The 16,318-nt window shown below is 35.8% G+C and overlaps 1 protein-coding gene across 9 annotated transcripts in view; it reads left to right on the top strand.

The window, feature by feature from the left end:
* The window catches only part of COG5 (component of oligomeric golgi complex 5), a 283,074-nt gene that overhangs the window by 174,363 nt on the left and 92,393 nt on the right, over window positions 1-16,318 (top strand). For 8 of the 9 annotated variants that reach the window (XM_081535940.1, XM_081535943.1, XM_081535938.1 and 5 more), the window contains one exon: window positions 14,372-14,453. The exons of the other annotated variant lie outside the window; for it this stretch is intronic. In XM_081535940.1, the coding sequence (XP_081392066.1) occupies window positions 14,372-14,453 (82 nt within the window). The remainder of the gene's footprint in view (window positions 1-14,371; window positions 14,454-16,318) is intronic. 9 annotated transcript variants of the gene reach the window in all.

Genomic DNA, 16,318 nt, shown 5'->3' with positions numbered 1-16,318 from the left:
AAAAACTTGATTAGTTAAGTTTCTGAGACTTTATATGAAGAAAAATGAACTGCCTTGCCATGTTCATTATTTAAAATTGGTCTCTTATAGTCAATAGAAGTGGTTAAAAAAATCTTAAAATATTCTAAAATAATTTTTATTGGATTAAGTATAGTTTTTCTTTTTTTAATAATTTGGATAGCCAGATATTTTAAAGGTTATCTTTCTGAACATTTAGTCAAGTAATGTTAAAGGCAGGACAATACAGTGATTAAGAACTGGGTCCTTGGACTTTAGTATCAGACAGAACTAAGATTTCCTTTGTTGATTGTGCAACCTTGGGTAGGTCTTATAATCTTTCAGAATGTCAGATATCAAATGAGGGTGATATTATTACCCATTGAGGTGAGATTTTCTGAGGGAAAATTAGATAATATAGACTTAATTCAGAACTTGGCTCAATAATTTGCTATCCTGATTATTATTTCAATCTTTTTTAAACTTTAAAAGTTAGATTATTTAGGGGTTAGAAATTTTCCATGTGCATTGTAACAAAGAACTCTAGTGTGCAAGAAGATCAGTTTTTTTTTTTTAACAGTTCTGATAACATGATATGCAAGTATATTAATTTATGCTGAGTGTCAGAAATTTAATTTAAGAAATGTTGCTTCCTTAAATAAGACAATAGCAAGGATTCACTATAAATGTGTCATGATTACATGGCTCACTTGACTAAAGAATCATGGGTTTATGATCTAACATTTGGTAATTCTGTAGTTGTAGAAACAGTGATGATAATTTTCCTTCATTCAGTTCTGTGAGGTTTTGTGAGAATTGTCAAATCGCTTATATTTTACTAGACAAAAGAAAAAAAATGGGTTTACTTTTAAAACTTTTAGTTTTGAAGTTAATATTGCCAAATGTGCTTTCTTGTTTGCTGTGATATCGATTTTAGTTGATAGACCTGTACATAGTTTCTGGAATGCTTTATTAGTTCAGAAGGTTTTGCAGTAAATGTTCATCGTGCTATAAATAATACATCATAGCGTTAAAAGGGCATAAATATACTGAGTATAAAATAAAATTGGGCCAGTTATATCAGGTATAAGGAATCTTAAGAATATATAGTTAATGTAGAGCCTTTTGAAAACTTTTCCTTAATTAAGATAACTAATTCTGCTTCTGCTTAATTGAATGAATGTTCTGGTTAACTTGTAAAATTAGCGTGTTAATTTCAGTTCATTCTATAAATTTGAAAAGACACATTTATACTTAGTTATATTAATTATTTATATGATTTAACTGTGGAAAATACTTCTTTTCTCTTATTTTTATTTCCAAAGTTTACTTGAATGGGTATATCTTCTCAGTTTAAATAAGATTTCTAGACTGTTGATTAGACATCAAAAATTCAATTTTGGCAACTTTTTAAAAACTTTTAAAACTTTTAAAGTTAAAAAGTTCTGGTATTGCTATATACTCATCAATATTATATGTTGCACTTAGTTTGAAAGTGAATGTAGCAAGGTATTGACAAATTATTCAGGATCCAAACAGTAGCAAACAGGTTGTAGATTCTTTTCTGCAGAATTAAGCCAGTTTAGCTGTATGTGGGGGTGTAGATATGATACTTTCATTTTCTAAGCCAGCATTTTTTTTTTATCATTGAACAGAATCTTGTAATCGTGTGTGTAGGATGCATTAGGCTATATTTGGAATGTATTCAGCATTTTGAGGAGCTGTAGTACTAACAAGGATTTTAACTATGAAAAAGGACGTGTTTTCTTTTGCCCCTTTTAATGTATTAAATGACTTGATAATAGCATTTAAGACTCAAAAAAATTTTAGGACACCCAAAAATGAAATATTTTTAGAGGAAAAAAGGAGCAAAATGTTTAACTCATTTATCAATTGCATCCCAATTTGATTAAAAAAAAATCAAGTGGCAGTAAGCCAGTTTACATCTCTAAGTCATTTATTATCAATAAATACTCTTACCTGTAAAGGTAAGAAGATTTTTGCTTTACTACCTTGAGGATGAGCTATTTTTAAGAGCCCTCTCCCTGCAGTAAAACAAATTTTAGATGTTAGAAAAGCATAATTTTTAATGCACTTTTGGCCCTGCCAAAAGTAAGAGAATCTCTGAGGGGCATATGCATATATAGGTACACATAAGCCGATAAAGTAGTTGAAACTGTAATGGAGATTTGTGAGCTCTAAGTCTTGCCTGGAAAATCCCATGGATGGAGGAGCCTGGCAGGCTTCAGTCCATGGGGTCGCTAAGAGTCGGACACGATTGAGCGACTTCACTTTCAATTTTCCCTTTCATGCACTGGAGAAGGAAATGGCAACCCACTCCAGTATTCTTGCCTGGAGAATCCCAGGGATGGCAGAGCCTGGTGGGCTGCCGTCTATGGGGTCGCGCAGAGTCGTACACGACTGAAGCGACTTAGCAGCAGCAAGTCATTGCAAATGCTGAAGTTGCTCTGCAATCAGATGTTCATGTCAATGATGGGGTCAGTCCACTAAGCTCTGCGTCTCTAGCATGGTGGGAGAATGAACTTTGCATTAAAGCTCCTGAGATCTTGAGACCTGTGACTGTGGCTAATATGGTCCTTGATTGGTAACAGTACCTACTCTCACAAAAACCAAGTGCAGATCCTCTGTGGAGGAAAGCATTTCTAGTTTTAGCTGTCAGAATTCTCCACATGTTAAGGTCATCCAACTATGAGCTCATAGTTGAAAATCACCAGTCATATAAATAGACTAGAATCTGTGATTGAGAGTCCGCAGGAAAAATAAACACAATGCAAAACAGGTTTTAGACTCCTAAAGAACTTCTGAAGGACGCTATGGACTTCGGATGTTAGAATTAATTGATAAGGAATCTAGAATACCTGCATATGTTTTAGAAGTAAAGAATGGAATAAAAAAATGACAAGTGACAGTTAAGAAATGATCAGGTAGGAGGACAAGTATTCTTTGTGCTCTCACTGCTTCTGCTTAACATTTTCTTAACTAGCGCAATGAGAAAGAAAAAGAAATAAAAACTTCCAGTTTAGAAGTGAAAAGTTAAAATGGTCTTTGTCATTTAAGTACATATCTAAAAGTTTTCATTCCAATCCCAAAGAAAGGCAATGCCAAAGAATGCTCAAACTAACACACAATTGCACTCATCTCACACACTAGCAAAGTAATGCTCAAAATTCTCCAAGCCAGGCTTCAGCAATACGTGAACCGTGAACTTCCAGATATTCAAGCTGGTTTTAGAAAAGGCAGAGAAACCAGAGATCAAATTGCCAACATCTACTGGATCATCGAAAAAGCAAGAGAGTTCCAGAAAAACATCTATTTCTGCTTTATTGACTATGCCAAAGCCTTTGACTGTGTGGATCACAATAAACTGTAGAAAATTCTGAAAGAGATGGGAATACCAGACCACCTGACCTGTCTCTTGAGAAACCTGTATGCAGGTCAGGAAACAACAGTTAGAACTGGACATGGAACAACAGACTGGTTCCAAATAGGAAAAGGAGTACATCAAGGCTGTATATTGTCACCCTGCTTATTTAACTTATATGCAGGGTACATCATGAGAAATGCTGGGCTGGAGGAGGCACAAGCTGGAATCAAGACTGCCAGGAGAAATATCAATAACCTCAGATATGCAGATGACACCACCTTATGGCAGAAAGTGGAGAGGAACTAAAGAGCCTCTTGATGAAAGTGAAAGAGGAGAGTGAAAAAGTTGGCTTAAAGCTCAACATTCAGAAAATTAGGATCATGGCATCTGGTCCCATCACTTCATGGCAATTAGTTGGGGTAACAGTGAGAAACTTTATTTTTTTGGGCTCCAAAATCACTGCGGATGGTGACTGCAGCCATGAAATTAAAAGGTGATTGCTCCTTGGAAGAAAAGCTGTGACTAACCTAAACAGCATATTAAAAAGCAGAGACATTACTTTGCCAACAAAGGTCCGTCTAGTCAAGGCTATGGTTTTTCCATTAGTCATGTATGGATGTGAGAGTTGGACTTTAAAGAAAGCTGAGTGCCGAAGAATTGATGCTTTTGAACTGTGGTGTTGGAGAAGACTCTTGAGAGTCCCTTGGACTGCAAGAAGATCCAACCAGTCCATCCTAAAGGAGATCAGTCCTGGGTGTTCATTGAAAGGACTGATGTTGAAGCTGATACTCGAATACTTTGGCCACCTGATGCAAAGAACTGACTGATTTGAAAAGACCCTGATGCTGGGAAAGATTGAGGGCAGGAGGAGAAGGGGATGACAGAGGATGAGATAGTTGGATGGCATCACCAACTCAATGGACATGAGTTTGAGTAAGCTCCGGGAGTTGGTGATGGAGAGGGAAGCCTGGTGTGCTGCAATCCGTGGGTTCACGAAGAGTCGAACACGACTGAGTTACTGAAGTGAACTGAACCTCATAGATGGTGGTCAAAGCCATAGTAATCGGTAGGGTTGACTATGGAGAGAAAAGAAATGTACCTCGAAAATGCAACGTATAAAATTTATATAGAGCTCTGTTTTTTCCAAAGTGTGTATACAATTTTACATGGAAAAAGAGTTATAATTTCTACCCATCCTTTTTTTAAGTTTCATCCTTTAAACTATTTTTGTACATTTTGTATTGCACATATTGTATTAATATAGTAGTATTTATTTATAATTTTGGAGAAGGAAATGTCAACTCACTCCAGTATTCTTGGCTGGGAAATCCCATGGATAAAGGAGTCTGGTGGGCTATAGTGCATAGGGTTACAAAGAATTGGACATGGCATGGCGACTAAACAACAACAGATATATAATTTTAAACAAATAAGTAAACATATATTAGAATGTGTATTTAAAAATATTTTAAAATATTCCTAAGTTTAGGAAACATTGTAACAGAGGAGGCCACAGGGAGTACCTCAAGAGAATGAAGTCAAATGGAATATGATAAAGGAAGCCAAGGGAAGAGTTTGAAGGAGAATATGATTCATACTAAATCTAATTTGCTGCTGCTGCTGCTAAGTTGCTTCAGTTGTGTCTGACTCTGTGCGACCCCATAGACAGCAGCCCACCAGGCTCCGCCGTCCCTGGGATTCTCCAGGCAAGAATACTGGAGTGGGTTGCCATTTCCTTCTCCAGTGCATGAAAGGGAAAAGTGTAAGTGAAGTCGCTCAATCGTGTCCGACTCTTAGCGACCCCATTGACTGAAGCCTACCAGGCTCCTCCGTCCATGGGATTTTCCAAGCAAGAGTACTGGAGTGGGGTGCCGTTGCCTTCTCTGAATCTAATTTGACTGACAGTCTATTTAAAACACCAGTCCACCTGCATTCCCAACAAGGGCAGTATTCACCTCAAGAGGGAGAAATAGTTCTGTTTTTTGGGGAGAAGGATAAACACAAACAATCTTATATATTACAATGGTTTGTGCCCTCCAGAGTTCAATTCTACTGCACCAAATCTTATTCCTTAGTATTTAGTATCTGTCATTAGGGAAAAACTGAGTTGAGTTTAAATTAATTTCAGTTACATTGTATAATTATTTTAGTATAATATATATTACATATGTATAATTAATTAGTTTTCATTTTGGAGGGGAAATAATGAAAAGAAAGGTTGAGAAACACTACAGTAAACTATGTGGAAAGAGTTTTAAAACTCTTTATTTTATTTAATTTTTTTTAGCTCCTGTAACTTTAAAACCTTTTAACTTGATGATCTCTAGGAGAAAAGTGTGGGATAAGGGATTTGAATTTGAAGAGGAACTTTAAGTTTTTGCCATGTATATTTCAGCACTGAATTTTTTACATCAAGAATTTATTCTTGCCTTTAGAATTAAGTTAGATTATCTTAATTACTCCTCCAAAAAATTAAAAAGAATAAAAGAAGCATCATGTTTAAGCCTGTCACTCAGAGATAACTTATGTTAACATTTGTGTATGTTTTTTCTATTTAGCTCTACATTTTCTTACATTTTAACAAGTCCTATCTGTTCAATCATCAGAAGTTAACTGAAATCTGTCTGCTTTTCACTTCTCCCACTACCACCTTATCTAAGCCCCCATTTCTTAAAACAACAAGTAGATCGTACCATAAATATTCTTTTATTTTAGAACAATATGCATATAAAACCCAACATTTTGATTTTAAGTGGAATTCTTTAGATTGCATAGGTGTTCTCATTTTGCTTTTTTGGTGTTCATCTTAAAGTCCCTATTGAATTTCTTTACCTTCGTTTTTTGTAATGAGAACAAAATGTTGCTCACTGAGGGCTCTTTTCCAGTAAAGATAACTTTTTTCTTTGCTTTACATTTGCTTCCCTAGGCTCCCTTTGCTTTCATCCAGAAGATGATTTAGAGCTAATATAAATTCATATCTGTTTGGGTTTTTTAATCGAGTCTTCAGGCTTTCTTACAACGTGATCTCTCCATAGAGATCTCTGGGACAGACTTGTTGCTAAACCTTTGACTTCCTCTTGTCCTTTGATTGTAACTTAATTACACCTGGTTCCCTCTCAGCTTGTCTCATCCAGTTCATCCGTCCATCTGTCCTAAGTCGCTTCAGTTGTGTCTGACTCTTTGTGACCCTATGGACTATATAGTTTACTGTCTTAAAAAAATCTCTTTGAATCGGTCCTTGCCTTCCCTTTCTGTATCAAAGTTTGTATCATCTTCTTTGAATTGTATTATGTTGTTGGTTGTATCTTCTCTTTTCTTAGACTTGTCCCTCTACTTTTTTGTGTTCTACATTTTATCCGTGTCTGGGACATGCTCTGCTTTCTCCAGTATCAACCTTTCCCACTTCCTTCCTTCCATCTAAACCCAAAAGCAGAGCAAAATCCTTGGTCCTTTACCTCTCTGTAAGCATTTCTTCCCTTCATGCCAAGGTTTCCATAAATTACTTGGTATCTCTACTTCTTACTTGTTTTGTTCCAAATCATTGAAATTAAGCTTCTGCTCCACTGAAACAGTTCTTACTAAAAGAATTTTAATGTCCCAACTACCAAATCCTTGTGCTCACTCCACTTTGTTCCTTTGAGGTAATAATGACTTCTGCTTTCCCCTTTCACAAATACTGCATCTTTTCAGAATCCTTCATCAGTTCCTCTACCTCCACCTACCCTTCTTTTAAAAACATTTTATTATTAACATTTCAAACAAAAGCTAAAATAGAACCAAAGTATAGGGCAGTGACTCCCTATGTATCCCTCATTCACTTTCGTCAATCACTAACTTGTGCCCAAGCTCTACCCTCTTCTCTCTCTCCACTCTAAATTATTTATTTCCCAACCTTTAAGTAGTGTTGTTCCCCTTGGTCCTATCCTTTTCTTCTTATGCCATATGCAATCTATAGAAAAGCTCACACATTCTAATAGTTTCTACCACCTCCAAATGCTGATAACACCTAAATTTCTTTCTCCAGCTTAGATTTTATTCTTAAGCAAGAGAGTTGTATCTTTTCCATGTCCTAGATCATCTTCACTCAGATGCCCCACAGGTTCTATCACTAGAGGTGGTAGAGTCTGGATTTGAACTTTCAGTACCCTACTTTCAGGCTTCCTCTTCTTGACCACTGCTCTGTTCCTTTATTTAAATGGGAAAATGTAATTATGATGGGGAATATGGGGTGCAATAGATGTAGTTAACAGAACACACCAAACATAGAGGAACCAAGAGAAATGATACCTAAATTGACTGATGAAGGTTCTAGTTTAAAGGCTAATAACTGGGAGAAACTACAAAAGAACCTTCAAAAACCTGAAAGAATTGGAATGTGGTTGAATCTTTGATCTCAGTGGTGTGTAACAAGAGAAATAGACTGGAACAATCATACCATATAAGGCTTTTTAAGTCAAGTTAAAGGAGGCTAATACTTTAATAGGGGCTTCCCAGGTTGCACTAGTGGTAAAGAACCCACCTGCCAATGCAGGAGACATTAGAGACGTGAGTTTGATCCCTGGGTCGGGAAGATCCCCTGGAGGAAGGCATGGCAACCCACTCCAGTGTTCTTGCCTGGAGAACCCCATGGATAGAGGAATCTGGCAGGCTGCAGCCCATGGGGTTGCACAGAATCGGACATGACTGAACCAACTTAGCACACACAATACTTTGAAGCAAACAGACTTTAGATCCAATTCCAGCTCTACCACTTTCTGTGTAATTCTAAGCAAGTCACGTTTTCTCTTTGACCTTTGCTTTTACTCTGAAAAGGTACGTAAAAATGTCATCCACTCATTCTCAGAATAAATACTTATTGTGTACCTTTATGTCCAGGAGAAGGCAATGGCACCCCACTCCAGTACTCTTGCCTGGAAAATCCCATGGACGGAGGAGCCTGGTAGGCTACAGTCCACGGGGTCGCGAAGAGTCGGACACGACTGAGCGACTTCACTTTCACTTTTCCCTTTCATGCACTGGAGAAGGAAATGGCAACCCACTCCAGTATTCTTGCCTGGAGAATCCTAGGGACGGCGGAGCCTGGTGGGCTGCCGTCTATGGGGTCGCACAGAGTCGGACACGACTGAAGTGACTTAGCAGCAGCAACCTTTATGTCCAAGTCACATTCTCAGTGTTGAAATTAGAGTGGTAAAAAAGACAAAATGAGGCCTCTACTATCGTGGAGCTTATACTCTAGTGGTTGTTGTAAGATTTGAGTGAGATAACATTCAGCAATGCCTGTTACATAATGGATATTCAGAAAACATTAATTTCTTAGCCAAGGTTCACATACATTCTAGAGCATGGACACTTTTGAGTTCTGTGAATAAGTTAAAAGTAAATACTTTCTGGCTTTGAAGTTTTAAGTGACTTGTCACTAAAAAGGAAGAAGTAGCCAGATTATCTGGGACCCTATGTTTGCTTTTAAAATGGCATGTCCTTGTCTTAGAATTTTCTTGTTTACTTTGGCAATTCTAAAAAGCCTTGAAGATTTCCTGTTATTTCTAGGAATCTATTTCAGTAATTCTTTGGAATTACAGAGATGATTTGTCTCAAAGGAATTTATGGTTAGTTGTAGGAATAGATAATGACACATCCAAAATGAATAAATGAAAAGCCTCTAGAGAAGATAAAAGCAAACAAAAATAATCCACAGAACAAACACAGAAAATAAACACAATGAGATGATAAAAGCTGAAACAACCTATTAGTTAAACATACTGGGTTTGTAGTTTCCTTATTAAAAGACAAAACAACATTTAAAAATTAAAATACATTTATACTAGTTACATCAAAAAACAAACAACTTGAAAGAATAAAATAAATGGATTGATAAACATTTCTTAAATGAAAGCAATAGTGACAGTATTAATTTCAGATTAAAAAAAGACAAATAATGGTATGTAGAATAAAGAGGGTCACACAAACTTTGTATTACTAGTCTCTTCTAGAAATTGGATGTTCATGTGCAAAATAAATTAGACCCTTATCTTAAACTGTATTAAAACATTAATTCAAAATGAATTAAAACCCTACTGTATTAAAAAATGAATTCAAAATGAATTAAAACTCTAAATGTAAGAACTAAAATTTTAAAACTCATAGTAGAAAACGGGGAAATCTTCATAACATTGCACTTGGCAGTGATTTCATGGATGTAACACCAAAATCACAGGCTAGAAAAGTGAAAATAGGACTACATCAAACTTTGAAACTTCTATGTGACAAAGGAAACAATAGAATGAAAAAGCAACCCACAGAATGAAGAAAATATTTGCAAGCTATATATTTGATAAGGGGTTGATGTCCATAATATAGAAAGAACTCCTACAACTCAACGATAGTAACAAGAAACCAAGTAACTCAACTAAAAAAAGTGTGAAGGACTTGAATAGACATACAAATAGACATTTCTTCAAAGAAGACATGCAAATGACCAACAAACAAATTAAAAGATCATCAGCACCCCTAATCATCAGGAAGTAGAAATCAAAATCATAATGAGATATCACATGCACTGATTAGGATGACTTTTCAAAACAGAAAACAAGTGTTGGTGAGGATGTGGAGAAATCAGAACCCTTGTACATTGTTAATAGGAATGTAAAATGGTGCAGCTGCTAAGAAAAACAGTGTAGAGTTTTCTCAAAAAAAGTAAAAATAGAATTAATGTATAATGCAGCAATCTCACTTCTGGAGATAAGAGATTGAAAAGAATTGTAAACAGGATCTTAAATAGAGATTTTCCCCGCCGGGTTCATTGCAGCATTATTCATAATAGCCAAGAGATAGAAGCAATTGAACTGTCTGACAGTGGATGAAGGGATAAAGAAAATCTGTTACAGGCACAGACATACATGTATACATATATACAATGGAATATTATTTAGTCTCAAAAAAGATGCTAAAGATGGTTGAAACTTGACATCATGCTAAATGAAACAATCTGATCACAAAAAACACACATATTTTGTATAGTTACATTCTTGGAAAGTAGGTAGTTTGCAAGGGCTGGGGAAGAAAGAAAATGGGAGTAATTCATTAGTTATAGAGCTTCAGTTTTGCAAGATGGAAAAGTTTCAGAGATCTGTTGCACAACAAGGTACATGGAGTTAACACTACTGTCATCTTCAAAGTGGCTAAGATGGTAAATTTTGTGTTTTTTTTGGCCACAATTTTAAAAGGACAGGAATCATTTTATGCATTGTTTTCTATGAATTTTTTTTTTTTAAATGAGGACTGAGTGTTAAGTATTTTGTTAATTTAAATGAAGGGTATTAATTGTCATTTATTCACTCAGCTACATGATTCTGTAGATTTCCTTATTGGAGACATTGGGCTATTGCATTAATACATTTCCTAATATTTAATGATACTTACATTGTTGACATAAATCCAACTTGTTTAGGTAGATAATTCAAAAGGATACCAAAGTCAATTTACTATTATACCTGAGAATTTTGTATTTGTATGCTTTAAGCAAGACTGACCCAAGTTTTCTTATATAGTCACCAACTGTTCTGCATCTTAGCTTTCAGATTTTTATCATTATGATGTTACCTGTGGACTTGTTGTATATGGCCTTTATTACGTTGTGATAATTTCCTAGCTTGCCGAGTGGCTTTATCATGAAAGTGTGTTGAACTTTGTCTAATGCTATTTTGTGCATCAGTTGAGATGATCATGTGGTTTTGTCCTTCGTTTTGTTAATGTGATGTATTATACTTCTTTGATGAAAAAGTCAGTTTTTTAAACTAAAGTTTAATCAATTACAGTGTTGCGTTAGTTACAGTACAGCAAAGTGATTCAGTTATAGTTTTATATATAGTAGATACATATACTTTTCCAGATTCTTTTCCATTAGAAGTTATTCAGTTCAGTTCAGTTCAGTCGCTCAGTCGTGTCCGAGTCTTTGCGACCCCATGAATTGCAGCACGCCAGGCCTCTCTGTCCATCACCAACTCCCGGAGTCTACCCAAACCCATGTCCATCGAGTTGGTTATGCCATCCAACCATCTCATCCTCTGTCGTCCCCTTCTCCTCCCGCCCCCAATCCTACCCAGCATTAGGGTCTTTTCCAATGAGTCAACCCTTCGCATGAGGTGCCCAAAGTATTGGAGTTTCAGCTTCAACATCAGACCTTCCAATGAACACCCAGGATTGATCTCTTTTAGGATAGATTGATTGGATCTCCTTGCAGTCCAAGGGACTCTCAAGAGTCTTCTCCAACACCACAGTTCAAAAGCATCAATTCTTCGGCGCTCAGCTTTCTTCACCGTCCAACTCTCACATCCATACATGACCACTGGAAAAACCATAGCCTTGACTAGACGGACTTTTGTTGGCAAAGTAATGTCTCTGCTTTTAAATATGCTATCTAGGTTGGCCATAACCTTCCTTCCAAGGAGTAAGCGTCTTTTAATTTCATGGCTGCAATCACCATCAGCAGTGATTTTGGAGCCCCCCAAAATAAAGTCTGACACTGTTTCCACTGTTTCCCCATCTATTTCCCATGAAGTGATAGGAACAGATGCCATGATCTTAGTTTTCTGAATGTCGAGCTTTAAGCCAACTTTTTCACTCTCCTCTTTCACCTTCATCAAGAGGCTCTTTAGTTCTTCTTCACTTTCTGCCATAAGGGTGGTGTCATCCGCATATCTGAGGTTATTGATATTTCTCCCGGCGATCTTGATTCCAGCTTGTGTTTCTTCCAGCCCAGCGTTTCTCATGATGTACTCTGCATCTAAGTTAAATAAGCAGGGTGACAATATACAGCCTTGACGTACTCCTTTTCCTATTTGGAACCAGTCTGTTGTTCCATGTCCAGTTCTAACTGTTGCTTCCTGACCTGCATACAGGTTTCTCAAGAGACAGGTCAGATGGTCTGGTATTCCCATCTCTTTCAGAATTTTCCACAGTTTATTGTGATCCACACAGTCAAAGGCTTTGGCATAGTCAATAAAGCAGGAATAGATGTTTTTCTGGAACTCTCTTGCTTTTTCGATGATCCAGTAGATGTTGGCAATTTGATCTCTGGTTCCTCTGCCTTTTCTAAAACCAGCTTGAACATCTGGAAGTTCACGGTTCACGTATTGCTGAAGCCTGGCTTGGAGAATTTTGAGCATTCCTTTACTAGCATGTGAGATGAGTGCAATTGTGCGGTAGTTTGAGCATTCTTTGGCATTGCATTGGGATTGGAACGAAAACTGACCTCTTGCAGTCCTGTGGCCACTGCTGAGTTTTCCAAATTTGCTGGCATATCGAGTGCAGCACTTTCACAGCATCACCTTTGAGGACTTGAAATAGCTCAACTGGAATTCCATCACCTCCACTAGCTTTGTTCGTAGTGATGCTTTCTAAGGCCCACTTGACTTCACATTCCAGGATGTCTGTTAGAAGTTATTACAAGATATTTAATATAATTCCTTGAGCTATTATTATAGGTCCTTGTTGGAAAAACATCCACTTTAAGCTATATGATACACAATGCATTTGCTTACCAGTGCAGGAGACATAGGAGATGCAGGTTCGATCTCTGGGTCCGGAAGATCCCCTGGAGGAGGAAATGGCAACCCATTCCAGTATTCTTGCCTGGAACATTCCATGGACTGAGGAACCTGGCAGACTGCAGTCCATAGGATTGCAGAGTCGGACACCACTGAGCGACTGAGCATGCACACATACAATATACATGTTGCATAAAATCTTGGTGATCTGAATCCCCTTTGTGATCCCTGAGTAAGAAACTAGCAGTTATTTTATTTGCCTCTTTTTGTGATACACAATACCCATTTGAAATCAAAACAAAAGACTTACTAAAGAAACAAATAACAAGGAAAATAGATATGTGTGTAGATATAGAAGTGAGAAATCAGTATTTTTCATAGTTCATTTTCTTTATAACCTTGAAAAGTAGAATTTCATTTTTGCAAGTGCAAAACTAAAACAGAATTAATGAATTTCTTAATTCTTTTTTATGAGAGTAGTCATATTTGAACATTATACATATTTATGTGACTAAAGTGAACTGTGTGAAATTGGCATTCTTGTACTTCAAAAATAGAATATCAACAATTTGATATTATATACCACACATGTAGAAGTACCCTAAAGGACTTGGTAAAATTTCTAGAAGTGCCTTTTTGTTTTAACAGTATTAAAATACTTTCTTATTTTAACAAATGATACTTAACTAATGTTTATCCTTTCTTGTAGTAATTACTTTCTAAAATATGTATTAATAGTTGAATGATAGTATCCTGCTAAGCTGAGTAATAGTAATTTGTACTCAGTCGTATCCTACTCTTTGTGACCCCATGGGCTGTAACCTGCCAGGCTCCTCTGTCCATGAAATTTTCCCAGCAAGAATACTAGAGTGGGTTGCCATTTGTTATTCCAAATAGTAATTTCTGTGACTTAAAAAAAAAAAACAAAATGATATCTATTCTTCAGGCAGTTCTCTTTTATAATTGGTGAATTATATCCTGCTGGTCAATCTTAGTCTAAGTATGCTTATTCTTCATTATCTTATGGTCACACAAATTGCCTTTTGTATATAAAATGATGATGGTAATTGTTATAGTAATAACTAACTTTCACAGAGGGTTTATTATATGTTAAGAACTGTCCCAAGAGTTTACTTTTATAAACTTTAAAAATCCTCTTAATAATTCTGCAGTGTAGGTACTGTTATCATAGTCATACAGTGATTTAGCAACTTGCCCAGGCTCACACAGCTAGTAAGTAGCAGAGAAGGATGGTGACTGATTATCTGAACATGAGACATGATTTGAATCATCTATATATTTCTACTTAGTTACTTAATAATTTCGTTGTTTGATAGATGTCTTAGGAATTTTGACTTAAATATATTTTTAATACATTGTCAATGCTGTATCTTATCCATTATCATTTAAAAATATAATACACCCCCCTTTTTTTGGGCCACAGGATGGACAGGCTGAAATTTTATATACATTTTGGAATTCAGTTACTCAAGCACTTTCTTCTCAATTTCAGACAGCGACAAATTGTAAGTATAGTATTTATTTTGCAAATTGATTTCAAAGTTTTTCAGTTACTTCAAGAAGTTTTGATCTATTGGTTTATAGAACATATCTTTCAGAAACTCTTGGGTAATTGTCATTTCTTATGTTACCTGTATATTCAGTTATATAAGCAATAAGTTCTTTTCTACACTTTTAAAACACTTAGGATATGAAATGAAATTCTTCAGAAGAATAAGTTAATTCTCCATAATTCAGTCAGAGGAACTCTGAATTTTTCCTGTGTAAAAGGATGTTTGATGTTGAAGAATTTTATTAATGCTTGTAGAGTATTTTAATTAGAGTATTTTAGTTCCTAACTAAGAGATATTAACATGCAGAGACCTTATAGCTTTTTCCTTTTTGTAACAATGAAGATTTGATGAATGAACAGATGAAATGCCCACATCATGAGTTAAAAGTTGCTTAACCAAATATGATCCAAAAATTTTCTCTGTTTTTATCATGAAATAACATCAGAGTAGTTCTAAACAATGAAATATACAAACTAGCTAATATCATTGAAGTGTTTTTGTCTAATCACTGAATGTAAGAGCATTAATTGTACGGAGGCTTTTTAAAAGAATTTTGAGAGTTTGTATGTAGTTAAATTTTTATTCATAAACATTTACTGAAATTACTAGTATATGTAAACATTATTTAGTCCCTGGCAGTCCTGGGTGAATAAACCACAGTACCTGTTTCCCTGCTTCTATTTGTAAAGAACTGTGCAGCAAGGTAGTGACCACAGAGGTCTTCATTCCTGTGTGGCCAGACAGAACTTATGCAGACGGTTTATTTAGGGCTGATTCTCTCCATTAATGTTCTTCTCCAAATCACTCTACTCTGAGAATACTGTGCTTTTCTCTGCTTTATGTATCTGTTTGGTCATCTTTTTTAATATGTAATTTACATGTATTTACCAACTTTGAGCAGAGGATTCTATGAGTTTTTGACAAGTGTTTATATCCTTATAATTGCCGTTACAAGACATAGAACATTTCCATCACCCCCAAATGTCCTTCATGTACTCATAGTTAATTTCTTATTCCTACCTCTTGGCTCCTGGCAGCTAATGGTAAGTTTTCTGTCAGTGTAAGTTAGCTTTTCATAGATTTTTATAAAATTGGAATCATGCAGTATGAGAACTTTTATAGCAATGTGTAGTTATTTTAAGATTTATTCATGTTGTTGCATGTTCCAGTAGTCTAGTTTTATTTCTGACTAAACTTTCATTGTATAGATATATGCTATTTGTCTATTCCCCGGTTGGAAGATAACTGGGTTATTAAAGTTGGAGGTTATTATGAGTAAAGCTACTGTAATCATTTATATACAGATCTTTTGTAGACATATGTTTTCATTCTCTTGAGTAAATACTTGAGCAGAATTTCCCAATCATTCAATACGTATATGTTTACCTTTAAATAACTGCTGAACTGATGATTGTATGATTTTTCATCCACATCAACGATGTATAATAGTTCCTCTACCTTTTTATCAATCCATGATATTGTTATTTTACTTTTAGCCATTCTTGTGTTCAGTAGATTTTCATTGTGGTTTTAACTTCCACTGGCCTAAAGACTAGTGATGACCATATTTTCACTTTTATTTTCCATCTCTATATCTTTATTAATCAAGTGTTTGTAAAAAGTATTGACTTTTTAGCTTTATTTAATTTTTTAGCTTATTGCTTGTCCTCTTCTTCACACTTCCCTGGTGGCACAATGATAAAGAATCTGCCTGCAATTTGGGAGACCTGGGTTCAATCCCTGGGTTGTAAAGATCCCTTGGAGGAGGAAATGGTAACCCACTCCAGTATTCTTGCCTGGAGAATTCCATGGACAGA

The sequence above is a fragment of the Giraffa tippelskirchi genome, chromosome 10, assembly GCF_054371585.1.
Source record: "Giraffa tippelskirchi isolate mGirTip1 chromosome 10, T2T-mGirTip1v1.2.pri, whole genome shotgun sequence".
In the NCBI taxonomy this organism is placed as follows: Eukaryota; Metazoa; Chordata; class Mammalia; order Artiodactyla; family Giraffidae; genus Giraffa; species Giraffa tippelskirchi.
Note: the sequence above shows the minus strand (reverse complement) of the source record. Positions and strands in the feature narration are given on the sequence as shown.